Source organism: Castor canadensis, chromosome 9 (genome assembly GCF_047511655.1).
Source record: "Castor canadensis chromosome 9, mCasCan1.hap1v2, whole genome shotgun sequence".
Taxonomy (NCBI): domain Eukaryota; kingdom Metazoa; phylum Chordata; class Mammalia; order Rodentia; family Castoridae; genus Castor; species Castor canadensis.
In genome coordinates, this window is record NC_133394.1 from 13,407,501 (window position 1) to 13,421,508 (window position 14,008).

Consider the following 14,008-nt stretch of genomic DNA (forward strand, 5'->3'; position numbering starts at 1 on the left):
CCATCGCCTCGTCTTTGACTTTTTGCAAAGTTGCATCGCTCTACCTAGTTTCGCCCCTGCCATCTCCCTCTGGCTCTCTAGTGTCCCGCCGCCCCGCAGCCTCCTCCTGGAGCAGCGCCCTAGTGCCCCTGCTGGGCAGTGGCCTCCCCCCCCACCCTCCCGCGTGCAGCTCCTGCCACTCCCGGCAGACGATGTTCAAGATGTTGTCCTTTAAGCTGCTGCTGCTGCTGGCCGTGGCTCTGGGCTTCTTTGAAGGAGATGCTAAGTTTGGGGACAGAAGCGAAGGCAGCGGAGTGAGGAGGAGAAGGTGTCTGAATGGGAACCCCCCGAAGCGCCTGAAAAGGAGAGACAGGCGGATGATGTCCCAGCTGGAGCTGCTGGGTGGAGGGGAGCTCCTGTGCGGTGGCTTTTACCCTCGGCTGTCCTGCTGCCTGCAGAGTGACAGCCTGGGACTGGGTCGCCTGGAGAACAAGGTAGGTACTTCGCGGACTTGTGGATGCGAACTTTGGCATCCTGCTTGGTGGTGTTACCTGTTCTGTTGTCTTTGTGGGTTTTTGTTTGTTTGTTTGTTTTGGGCGAAGATGGCAGCTGGAGGAGGGGGCAAGACTTGCTCAGGATGTTCTGATAACTTTCCGAACGTGCTAACTTGACGCCTTCTTGTGCGCCTCTGGGGTGCGCACGTAGCGCCCCCGCCCCCAGAATCCGCGGTCACGATGCTGTGCGAACTTGCCTGTCTCAGAAAAGAGTCGCTTCTGTGGTACCCACACCCAGGGGCTGGGTAAATGTTTGAAAAGAATGGCGATTAACAGTGTGATTTGGATCCAGTCGGGCATTGGCTGCGGTGAAACTGTAAATTAAGGTGGCTGTGGTTTCCTGCTGCTTTTTCTAGAGTAAAAAAAGATTTGTGCAGCTTTCTCCACGTGCTCGTTGAGAGAGACGGAACGGTAAAAGGATGCTGTAGCGTGGTTGGTTTATGATCCCCGGCCCCGGTCAGAGGGGGGTGTCTTGCATGACAATAGTTAAACCTGCGGCGAGGAACTCCCGGGACCTCCTGTTAAGAACTTGAAAACCTGGCAGGAGGGATTTTTGGTGGAGCGTGTCTGTCACCCAACACGGAGACGCTTCTCCGTTATTCTGTAATTTAAATTCAGGCTTTCCGTGGTAGTGAATTGTCTAGGAGGATGCCTAGGAACTTGCTCTGTAGAGTGATGGCATTACATTTCCCTTGGGTTGATCAATTTAACGGAGTAGAAGTGTCCGCTAAGTGCAAGGACGTGCTCGGTCCTGAGTTTGCAGCGAGGGTGTCTCCATGGGACGCAGTAATGTGTGCTGTCTACTGTACTCCCAGGGAAGGCGGCTGTATCACGTCCTTAACAATCCCTGCACGTGAAATAAACAATCAGGTGTCTTTGCTCCCCCTCCCTTTCCCCCTTTTAGGTTTAATTAAGAATTCCTCTGTTACCACACTGCAGTTGTCAAGGTCGGAGAGACTCAGAAAACGTGCTTCAGTCTTGCTGGCCCAGGCATTAAAAAAAAAAAAAAGAATACCCAGGCTGAATCTAATTTTTATGCTCAGTTCACGGTAGATTTCACTCTATTCTCATGTAAACAGCTCCTACGAATCAACATATGTGTCTGGGTGGTATCTCTCACTTTGTTTTGTAACAAAAAGCCATATTGCATCATTTAATTTGCTCAAGTCATGCAAATAGGAAAAAATCAATAGGACAAAAAGAGGTCGACTTCTCCTCTCCTCTAAACTGCGCCCACACACAGAGTCCTGTTGCTTATGGCAAAAGAATAACAACACCACCATTGTATTTGTTAGTTGGTTCACTAATGGGTGAAACTAGAGAACATCATTCTCTTTCAGTCCCCCCCAGCTCTGTCCAAATGTTCGTGTCTTTTGAGGGAGCATTTGTCCAACTCTATTCCCAGATGAGTGAGAACTGTCCGGCTACAGGTTTTCAGCTGCAACTCACCCTTTATTCTTCCCATATGCAGCAGTATGCTGAGATGCAGGGAACAGATATTCCAACATTTTATTCAAAGCAGTGTCATTAAGCTTCAGTGTTGTAATTGAATTAAGAATACAAAACAGCTCCATTCAGATCATCTCAAAGATTTTAACAGGACCCTCAAAGAACCAGGAAATTCAGAGAAAGGTTTAGAAATATTTGCCACGAAGTGTCCCCTGTTGCTGGGTGCTGAGTAGACTGATGATCTGGAGACCCCTGTAACACTGACGTCTTCCAGAAAGAAACATGTGGTTTGAAAACTCCATTCTTAGCTAAATATAGTGGAGGGGAGGCGGGACCAAGGGGAGTTAGAACCCTTAAGAAAAGCTATATAAAAAAAAATTTTTTTTTAAAGAATCATTCTTTAGGAAGCAATCTGCCACGTTAGCTATCCACATTCCTTTCTGGTTTACGTGCTTTCAGTAGCCAACAAACCCCTACTCATTAGGAAAACTGTGTCTGAATTAAGCTGGGTACTTAGGCTTTAAGTAGTTTATAAGGCAACAATACTCAGATTGTTGCAAACAGAGATTTGATCTGGCCATGCACATGCATTCTCAACCTATGTTAGTTCTCAAGTTTTAATAGTTCTTAAAACATGTTATTTTATAATAAATGTCAGCGTTTCCTTCCCCCCCCACCGTAAGCCTTCCTGGATTATAATATATGTTAGGGTCTTATTTTATAATGTGTATACAGGAGAGATGAGAACCTTTTTCGTTTATGAAAGAAAAAAAAAATTTCCCCAGGAAAGATTTCCACATTTCTGCAGCTTTTCAAGAAACTACACTAGTAGCTTTTACCCCAAGGAGGAAATTTCTTAGACAAGTAGATAGTAACAAACTAGGTAGGAACACTGAGCATGCTCAGATGTGCAATTAAATCCAATGTCTTTAATAAGCTAGCATTGAGTTCAATTCCTTACACGTGATGTTGCTTACCCTCTTATGTTTTAATCTTTGTATGTTTTAATACTGTTATGTAATGTAATAAGCTTGTCAACTACCATAACAAACAAAAACTGCCCAAACTGAGGAAGTTACATTGTCTTAGCAATATTTTTGCAGCTCCTCAATCCAGCATGCTAAAAGGATATAATTCCCATTAACCAAATTGAATCTGCGATCCACTGAAATGCCCCCATTTCTTAAAACTCAACTTGGAGCCACGGAGGCACAAAAATTCTCTCTCCCTTGGGTGGTTTCACAGCCAAAGCTGTCAAGAAATGGGTGAAAAGTAATTGTTTTCAAGTGTGCCCTTTTACAATCACTTGTTTGCTCTAGCTCTTTCAGGGACAAAGGCTATTGTTGAACATATCCAACTAAACAAATAACTCATCCTGGGGTCCCTTTAACAGCTGCCTTAGTACAATGATCTATTTACATATTACCCTAAAATTGAAACTGAACTCTTTAATGACATAATCCAGCACTATAGTCCAGAGACGCATGTGTTCTACCCAACAGCTGAACAACCTTGTAGGCATATGACTTTTAGAAATAACTTTTTGTGTACTAAGTGATCTTACAGCGACATCTTAATATACTGTCATGGATTTTCTCCTTTTGTCCCTTCATCAAACCCACGTGGGTGCCTTTTTACCCTCTTTGTTTAGTTACTTGATAAATAAAGAGAAATACAGAAGGTCTCTGTCACCATTTTACTGTTTGTTGATAAGCTATAGTTGTAGGCCATGCTTTATTCTGTATTCCAATATTTATCTTACCTTTCTTCTATGGATTTCACTTTCTTGTGGCCCAAGATTAAAGGATGACCTGCCAGCTGTTACAAATTAGTCAGCAACAGCCACAATCATTAGGAGGCTGTAATAATGTTTTGAAGTTCTACGTGATTCTCAAAGTATATTTAGTTTAAACCACTATAATTTGATGGTTTTGTATTTGGCTTTAAAAAAAAAATCAAAACAGGAAATTTGCTAAACTTCTTAAGATTGATGGTATTGTCAGACATAAAGTTAAGGACCTGTGTGGACACAGACACATGGACCAAAAAAAGAAAGAAAGAAAGAAAAAAATCATCCTCTCCCACCCACACAGGTCCTCATCTGTCTAAACCAGTGTTGCAGCTTGGGTTCAGCCAGTTTAATTGACTTCAGTAAGACTATTGGTTCATTAAAACCAAAGCCAAAATGATGGTTCTATCTATCTTCAAATAGGTATTTACACTGTAGACCTCACACAGAGCAAAATGTTACCATCCTGCTGGGCCGGAACAGCATGAAACTTTAAAAAGAATAATATTATACTTGATTTCAGATAATTTATTGAATCCTATTTCTGAAGCTTTTGATGAGAGATCTTGTGGCCAGGACACATTCCAAAAATTGTAAAAGACAAAATTCTTTAGGCACTAACATCAAGCGCCCTTCCTGGATAGCAGCTGGGAGAGAGTACTGGGGTCATTTGGTCTCTGCTATTAAAAAAAAAAAAAAGGAAGTATGCATCGTCTCCATAGAACCAAAGGTAATTCCAGTCCAGTTTCAGATAGCAAAAGAGGTGGCCTCAGCATTCTGCAGTTGTTTTGCTCTTGGTGAACTGCTGCATGGTAAATAAACAGAAGGAAGTTGAACACTATTAATATTGAATAGAGCTGCTGAGGTCTGTCAGAGTATGGATAATAAAAGACATTTAAAACATTCTTGGAATGCAAATTCTAAGTGTCTGGTATATGTTTCCTTTTAGAAAACTTTAACTATTTAAGCAATTGTCATTTTAAAAAATCAACAAAAATAAAAGTGCAAGTATAATTGTGACTAATAATAACTTTTCTGAATATTGTAGAGAGCTGCAACATATCATACAGGGTTTTTTTTCCTGAAATAGATTAACTTCTATTGAACTTTTAAATACTGCATGTCAAATTTCAGCATGCTTCTGTTCAATGCTTTTTTTCTTGCTTTATCTTGCTCTTTTCCATCCAGTTGTTTATAATCTTTGTAATGCCATAATCATGAAAAACAAAAGCCATATTATTTACTCAAATTAGAAGCTTAACTTGTGAATGAAGTAGTTGCTTGAAACAAGGATTTAGAGTTTAAAACTTTCATTTTAGTGCACAGTTCCAAAGAAATGAGAAGAAATGTAGTTATATGACTTGAAAAAAGTATAAAATTCACTCCCATTATTGTGCATTTTGCATGAAAATTCAATGCTTGATTTAGGTAGCACCACCCTTCTCAAATATTGTGTTAATATTGTTTTCTATAAATACTAAAAGGACTTCTGAAGTCAGTTTTTCAAACTTAGACTAGTTCTATCTACTACTTTCTAGCACCAATGAATCATTAAGTCCCAAATTGGTCTTGCTGAAATAAAAGACCTGTCATTATAACAATAATAAAAACGTATGCCTTTTTCATTAAGGTCCACTGACTACTATACAAAAGCACTTTCACTAAACACTTGTGCTTATTAATCATACATAGAACGTACCTGAGGAGCTGCTCAGAAAGTTTTTCCTGGCCAAAATATAATGAATATTAAAAATAGGTCTTAGACCTGCCTGATCAGCTTTGGGTATTTTTGTAGAACTTAAGAGGCAGTTTAGAAAACTTTCACTCTGAAGTTTGCAGATTGAAAATTAATAGAAATATTTTAAAATATTTTCAAGAATAGTTTTGAAAATATCACATTACAAATTTCAGGAATGAAAGACATAAATAAGCCAGTTCTTTAAAACTTGCATTTTGGATGCAGGTGGATAGAGGCACTTAGAATTTCTTCAGTTTAATATGATTCAGTATATATTTTGAGACAGAAGCAAGTAATAAACCATTAAACGGTCTAAATATAATTGTCTTTTAATTTTTTCACACCTGAAAGACAGATTCAGAGACTTTGATTCGAAAGGGTAGGAAGCATTTTTGCATGGCCCTGACTTGTTCTCCCAGCCCCAGTGAAAACTTGCATCTATATAAAGGTATCCTGTATTATGGCACAATAATTCTTTTCAGAAAATTTCATTGTCTGAATTAGACTTTTCTACTTACATGGTTTTAAAAAGAGACCAAACTTACCTTCAAAGACATTTGCTTCTGACTTATGGCTTTCAGATATTTTCCACAACCAATAACACAGAGTGTGGGAAGTTGCTGGAAGAAATCAAGTGTGCACCTTGCTCTCCACATGCCCAGAGTCTGTTCCACGCACCGGAGAGAGACGTCTTGGAAAGAGAACTCATACTTCCCCTGCTCTGCAAAGACTATTGCAAAGAATTCTTTTATACCTGCCGAGGCCATATTCCAGGTAACAACACACAAAAAAGGACAAATTAAATAAACCATTGCAAAATAACCTGATAAGTTACCAGATCTTTAATGTTTGTGTATAAGAGTTATAAAATGTATCTCACCTTTCAAATACCTATTTTACTGTATAAGTAAATTTTCCAATGCCCTGAACTTTTTTGCCAGTAAAAAAGAAATATGGCAATGTCAGTTTACAAACAGTATACTCGTTTTTGTTTTGGTAGAACTGGGACTTGAACTCAGGGCAAAGCAGGAGCTCCACTACTTGAGCCATGCCTCCAGTCCATTTTACTCTGGTTATTTTGGAGATGGGGGCTTACGAACTATTTTCCCTGGCTGGTCTCACACCACAGTCCTCCTGATTTCAGCCTCCCAAGTAGCTACAGGCACCAAGCTATTGTAATGTTTCAATGTACATTTCTTCCTAAATCATAATGCAGGTGGTAAGCTTCGTACACATTGGAAAAAGCGCAAAGTTCTTTTTTGTTAGTGTGTGTGTGTGTGTGTGTGTGTGTGTGCGCGCGCGCGCGCGTGTGTGCGTGTGTGTGTGTGTGTGTGTGTGTGTGTGTGTGTGTGTGTGTGTGTGCGTGCTGGGGAGTCAATACAGGGCCTGCCTGGTAAGCACATGCTCTACCACTGAGCTACACCCTGCCTTGGTACAAATCTCTTGTTGGGGCTTCTTTACCTCCTGGGATCAATACCAAGTCAGCCTCATCTTCTACACAACTGATACATGATCGAAGAATGTCCACCAACTTTTAAGATAGTTCTTTACCTATTACAAGAATCTCCAAAAGTAACATCTTCCAGAGCACTTTCTCATTAAATGACTAATTTATTCTCCAAAGCCCTGTGGAGAAGGTAGGAGTGGTGGAGTCCTTGCCATTGGACACAGCAGAAAAACTGCCCCTTGGGAGAAGTTACCTGCCTCATTCAAAGGTGTACATTGAGCAGGTAATGGGGTAGATATGGAGCTCCTGTTCATACAGTATCACGAACACAACTGGTCACCATCATATTTCAGACTCTAATAAACATATAGATCAATAGGCATTGATTAAGTTCACCATCAAAACCTTGTGAACTTGGGTTGTTTTTGCTTTAATTGGAATAATGAAAGTGGAAGAAGAAAAGAATTTAATGAGACACAGTCTGTTTAGGTAGGCAAAGTGACACAAATAGATCTGGCATTAGCAATTTATCAAAATCAGTGCAATTTAAGGAAAAGTCAGGCATTAAGAACTGGAGGGGCGCTTAGAATTTTTTGTTTTTTTGTTTTTTAACTGCTATATACATTTTAGCTTTTTCTGATCTAGAAAAATGTCCATTTTTATTTTAAATAGGATTCTCTTATAAATGTTTCTATAAGAAAAAAAACATTTTGATTAGGATTGCTTCCTCCCTTTGGGGATAGCACCACATGGACCTAAACCCATTCAGTGTGAAAAGATTATTGTTTTTATAAATTATAGCCATGTTCCTAAGACACTTTCTTCTTCCTCTTCATCACATGCCCCAAAGCACAGTGGGACAGTTCACGGCTATTTAGAAGGTCTCCAGGGAAGTGATAACAGACTGCCAACTGTACAGGTTTGCTACAAGCTTCTGATCAATGTTTGTGTTTCCATTCATAAGTTGAAATTGATACCGACATTTCGCTTTTTCATTCCCCTTTATCTACTCAGATAAGTACAATCTGCTAACTTTGCAGACTCTTATATGTGGATCTTTATGCATTTAAAGTTATTTTAGCATCCCTCCAAAAAAAGCCACCATATCTACAAAAAGAGGGAGCCCTCCAAACAGCCCGGAGCCAGTCTTGCAAACACATCTCTCCCCAGGTCCACATGTGTGGTGACGAATGACAAATTTATTTTTCTACAAAGTTTGTATATATGTAAAACTGCTGAAGTGCATCAAGATGTCAAGTGCTTTTGTGGCCACCCAGGCTGCCTTCCAAGATAACCAGATGAAAGCTGCACTCTGGAGGTGGATGGAGTGCAAGGATGCTTTCTAGAGACTGTGAGGCTTGGGCAACCAGCAGCAGGGCTGTCCCTTCCCGAGGCACATGCTAATCATCGCTTTAACTACTTGTCCCCAACGTGAGCTGTAATAACACTCTTTGAGTCGCTTACATTAACTGATTTGTGAGCCAGATTGATCCTCACTCCATCCCTGCCACCAACACAGAAGTGTCTTTAAACTTCTGGAACATTTAGTTTTTCAAAATGGTGATAAGAACCAGCTTGTAATAGTTTCACCTTCTTTAGTCTACTTAATGAGACAGTTTATTCTTCTCTGAAGTCCAAAATTGTGAAAACCAGCTACCTGGGGATTCTTTTTCATGAGAAACTTGACTGCCTTCATCAGTGGCTGCTTCTTTCTCAGAATCAAAGTCTTGAAGACGAAGAACCCCTGATGGGTGTGTTTTTCTTATAAGAAGAAGAAGAAGAAGAAGAAGAAGAAGAAGAAGAAGAAGAAGAAGAAGAAGAAGAAGAATCATGGTCTACTTGTTTCCCACTGTAAAATCCTGAAATTTCCAAAAATGCCAAAGTGACATAAAGATATCATGGGAGCACTGTGCACAATCACAGGTCTTTTCTTTTGCATGAATGAGCAGAGCAGAAACTTTGGGGCTCATTAAAAGGATGATCAATTCAGTGACACGCATTCCAGTGGCTGTCCACTGGCCTTCCTTCTCCCTTTATACCTGTAATCAAAATGATTTTTATCAGTCATCCTGCAGGCAGTGGGTTATTGTAGTGTGAAAGGTCTGCACCCAATTAGCTCAATTGGTTTAATCCTGTTGCTAATGAGGCCAAGGTCAAGGGTTTGAATCCATTGAGTTTCTCCAGTTCACAGCCACTCCTAACTCCATCAGATCTTTACACGTGTCCCATTAGTACCAAGGAAAGCAACTGAGAGGGACTGGATGGATGCATCCAAAGTCACTATTTCTGCCAGAAGATGCTCTTGACGGCAGCCCCTTTCTGACAAGAGATTGGAGCTCTTTTCCTCTTTTTCCTTACCATCATGAGTGCACATACAGTGAGGGACAATAACTCCTGAATGCATACTAAGAAAAAAATCTAGAATTCAGAAACTCTCCAGGGAGTATTTGTTTCACATGTCAGAATTTTACAGTATGCTCCACAGAAGAGCAGGAGGATCTCAGTTTGAGTCTAGCACAGGCAAAAATGTAAGACCCCATCCATCTCAATCAATAAATAAGCCAGACATGGTGGTGAGCACTTGTTATCCCAGCTATTCAGGAGGCATAGGTAGGAGGATCATGGTCCAAGGCCATTCCAGGCAAATATGCAGAAACTAAAGTGAAAAAAACGCTGGGGACATGGCCCAAGTGGTAGAGTGCCTGCAAGTTCAAAGCCCTGAGTTCAAACCCCAGTTCTGCCAAAATAAAAAAAGTCTTAACCATGTGGTGCCCTCACATCCTAAAGCTGGTTTTAGGTTTGACGGGCCCTAAGTCAAGCTCAGAGAAAATAAGGTTTTAGTGTCTTTGGTGCTCCACTGCTAAGCCTCCTTTGGCTGGTCCCCAAATATAGTTCTTGGAAATCAGTGCTGAATTCAAATTTGTTACCTAGCTTCTAAATGTCAACTGAGCTACCTGGTGCTTTTATCACAAAACTAATAAAGGTTATAATAACCTAGTTTGTTATATAAAAGCAAAATGAGACCAGAAAGAACAATTTAGGTCCTCTGGTAATGACCAAGTCTGGTCTAAGCTGATACTGTTAACAATATCATATTTTGAGAGAAATCACAGAATATGGAAATGATCTTATGAAACCTTATTACCTCAAATTGTAAAAATATATCAAAACCTTTTTTGGGGGTGTATGTCTTTAGGAGGTATATCTTGCCCTTCCTGTGTTTTCCTTCTCCCTGCTTCCTGGCCACCATGGTGCAGACTACTTTGCTCTACCAGGCCCTTCCTGCCATGACAGATGTAACCTCTGAAACTAAACAAAATAAATCCTTCCTCCTTAAAAAAAAAAAAAACAAAAACCTTTTTTTGGTCATAATTAAGTCTTTGTTTCATATTTAAAGATTTGTATTTAACTGATAAAAAATTTAATATATAAGACAAGGAAAACCATCTTTTTTTTACACTCCACTAAGTAAGCCTATTTTATATTTTAGTTTGGGCTCAGTGGTGTATCAGCTTCTCTGTTTGAGAAGATAGGAATGGTAATTTAAATATAATTTTTGTATTACAAAATCATCCTATCACCTATCAGTAAAGTGCAGGAAAAAAAGGCTTCTATCTATTTGAAAACAGGCTTCATTATTAGCACTGATTCATTGCTTGAAGATTGTGAGTCAGTCATCATTAAGGCGATATCAATTATTTAATAATACGTGAGTAGCAATTCACTAAGATTTGCAGCATGCCCCAAACTAGCACCTGATAGGCTTTCTCTTCTTTGATTCTAATCTGTTCTTTCCAGGAAGTTATTTAGTACTAGGGAAATTGCTGCTTAGTGATGAGCTAAGCTCACAGTGTAACCAATGCTCAAGGAGGAAGTTTGAGTTAATGGGACAACCAGGTTTATGCTGGCTTGTGTCACGTGCATTTCACACAAGCCTTTCACATACCCAGCACAAAATAACTGCCCCTGTACTGCGATTCTTCAATTTTGACTAAAGAAGAAATGGAGATCCCAGCCCTTCTCCCAATTCTTTTCCTTTCCTTTTATTTTTCATCCAGTTGTTTTTTTCTGGAAAATTCATACATTCTCTAAAAATTTTCTTGTGCTATATATATTATGTCTTTCAAATGAGGCGGTTTGCAACAACACTAAATGTTTCTGACAAGTCTTTTTTTTCATTTTTATAAAGGTTTTCTTCAAACAACCGCTGATGAGTTTTGCTTTTACTATGCAAGAAAAGATGGTGGGTTGTGCTTTCCAGACTTCCCAAGAAAACAGGTCCGAGGACCAGCATCTAACTATTTGGATCAGATGGAAGAATATGACAAAGTCGAAGAGATCACCAGGTCCATACAAATAAATGCTCTTTAATCTAAAAAAACAAACAAACAAACAAAAAAAACAGAAGGTGACAGATTTGTGGTTTTGACCATGACTCAACTGTGTGTACTTATGTTCACCAGCTATATTCTCCTGGTGCTTTTTTTTTCTCTTTGGTAGTTAGTTTCTCTAAAATCATAGCTTAAATGCTTTTAATGCTTACCCCACTAATCCTAGGTTCGGGGCTTGGCTTCCCTATGACTCATGAATTTTATGGGCATAGTTTTGAACTTGAATTTTATGATTGTTGTAAGCTTCTGGCACTGTGGAAAAATATTCAGCACAATTATCACTAGCAAATCAGGTTTTTATAAATAGATCTTAGAACTTTCTTGGTTCTTTATTTCTTGTAAGGATTCATTATTGTGAGTGAAAGGTAATTTTAATTACAGTCACTGAAAGATGAGATAATGAGCTTCTGAAATTTTGAAATACACATATTTTGGATTCTCACTTCTACTTTTGAGAGAAGCCCATTTTATTCTTTTCTCTTAAAAAAGTTTAAAAAGAATCAGATAGCAGATTCGTGTAAGGACACTTGGGTTAGCAGCACTTCACAATTTCCAAAACCATTGCATTCTAGAGGAAATGAGTTATAGAAAGGATGCTGCGTGCATCTTCTTCCTCCTTGAGCTCAAGAAAAGCTTACTGATTTTCTTTAATTTGTTTAGAAAACACAAACACAACTGCTTCTGTGTTCAGGAGGTTGTGAGCGGGCTGCGACAGCCTGTGGGTGCTGTGCACAGTGGCGATGGCTCTCACCGTCTCTTCATCCTGGAAAAAGAAGGTTACGTGAAAATCCTCACCCCTGAAGGAGAAATGGTCAAGGAGCCTTATTTGGACATTCACAAACTTGTTCAAAGTGGAATAAAGGTTGGCTTTTAAATTTTTATTTATCATTGCAATGGCTACATTGGTTTTATTTTCATGTTATTTGCCCCCATTGAGGGTATTTCTTTATAATAAAAGGAAGAATTTTGAAGGAGAAAAAGAGACAGTGTAAGAACAGTAATTATGACAACCGAATGAGACAATGATAAGTTTTTACTATTTGCTGACAATTGTATAGTGCAATTAGATTGATGTCTTGACATGTTTTTCCCATGTAGTTTACACATTTAAAATGCCTTGATTTTATGAAGTGTTTGTTTACTTAATGGGCATAACATGTAGGGTTGATGTCAGCATTTGCTAGAGGTTTCTGGTAATTTTGGCAATTTCACACCATTATTTATTGTATCTGATTTTGAGTCTGTGTCATAAAAAGTGTTTCTTATACTATGTATGATATCCATGTACAATGCTTTTACAGGTAAGTCAAAACTGTTATCTATAGTCATTTATATAATACATAAGCCTTCTTTCCCTAATTTGAATTCTCATGTTAAATAACCTAGGTGTGTGAATAAAACTGTTATCAAGTTTGTTCCACAATAGTAACAGTATAAGATTAGCAGTAGAAGGCTATCAAACACATTACGGCATTCCAAGATTGAATCATATTTCATAGCCCTAGCTGTTTTACAATAAAACAAAGTAACTATATGATTTGCACAGAGCTGGGTATCTTTTTCATTTCTTATCTGGAAAAAAGAGTCGTAGAGAATTCACATCTACTCATATAGAAACAAACTCTTCTGCTTTTTGTGTTCCACTGAAAGGGAAGATTGCCAAAAACCAGAAAAGAAATAAATCAGGAAAAATATAGATATACTTCTAATATCAAGTCAGTAGAGCGAGTCAGTGAGAATACAGTAATGCCATATAGTTGGGACGACCCAACCTCAAGCTCATGGTGTGATGGTACCACCAAGACATACTGCATAAAAGAAGCAAACGTTTTAGCTGTGTCCAGTGAGCCAGACTTGTAATCCCAGCATTAAGAGGCTGAGCTGGGAGGATCAAGAGTTCGAGGCCAACCTGGGCTACACAGTTAGACCTTGTCTCAAACTAAAATAAAAACTAAAAAGTAAACCTTTTATGGAAAAGGCCTTTGGCACCAAGACACAAATCATTTGGGAAAATCTTTTTTTTAACTCAATGGTATCAGTTTTCTCCCAATAATACTTTTAATTAGAATTTGTGGCAGGTAATCAAAATGAAGTGTTAGTATTTTGCCTATTAGTGTCCAATAAATACCTTTAATAATATATCTGGAGACTTTTCCCAGATTTGGAAGATTTTCTTAAAAACTTACTTTTAAACCTTCTGGTTGTTCCACTTCCTTACTAGGAGACATTTAGGATGGGTCAGTATTTTCTTTTTACCACTGTGAATAAGATTGTTTATCATTCTTGTACATTTCATTTAACCTGATTGATGGATCTCTTCCTTAATACTTATTCATAGAAAGTATTCCTAAGTTGAAGCATATATAGCATAGTACATATTGCATTATTGCTTTCAAATGTATTTTCAAATGTTTGGGAGAATAATATGTAACTTTCAAATATTATTTGAGTGAAAATGTTGGTATTAAAAAGATGCATATAAGCTATGTTTGGTGGCTCATGCCTGTAATCCCAGCTACTTAAGTGGTGGAAATTGGGAGGATCACAGTTTGAGGCCAGTCTAAGCAAACAGTTAGCAAGACCCCATCTCAACCAAAAAAGCTGGATTCGGTGGCATGTGCCTGTCATACCATTACCCAGTGACATAAATAGGAGGCTAGA

General features: G+C 38.9%; 1 protein-coding gene across 2 annotated transcripts in view; it reads left to right on the plus strand.

Annotated features, from left to right (window-relative positions):
- The first annotated feature begins 183 nt into the window (after positions 1 to 183).
- Positions 184 to 14,008, plus strand: part of Hhip (hedgehog interacting protein) — an 85,734-nt gene continuing 71,909 nt past the window's right edge. For both annotated transcript variants that reach the window (XM_020155320.2, XM_074041210.1), the window contains exons 1-4: positions 184 to 473; positions 6,091 to 6,283; positions 11,146 to 11,302; positions 12,008 to 12,209. In XM_020155320.2, coding sequence (XP_020010909.2) covers positions 192 to 473; positions 6,091 to 6,283; positions 11,146 to 11,302; positions 12,008 to 12,209 — 834 coding nt within the window. In that variant the 5' untranslated portion in view covers positions 184 to 191. The remainder of the gene's footprint in view (positions 474 to 6,090; positions 6,284 to 11,145; positions 11,303 to 12,007; positions 12,210 to 14,008) is intronic.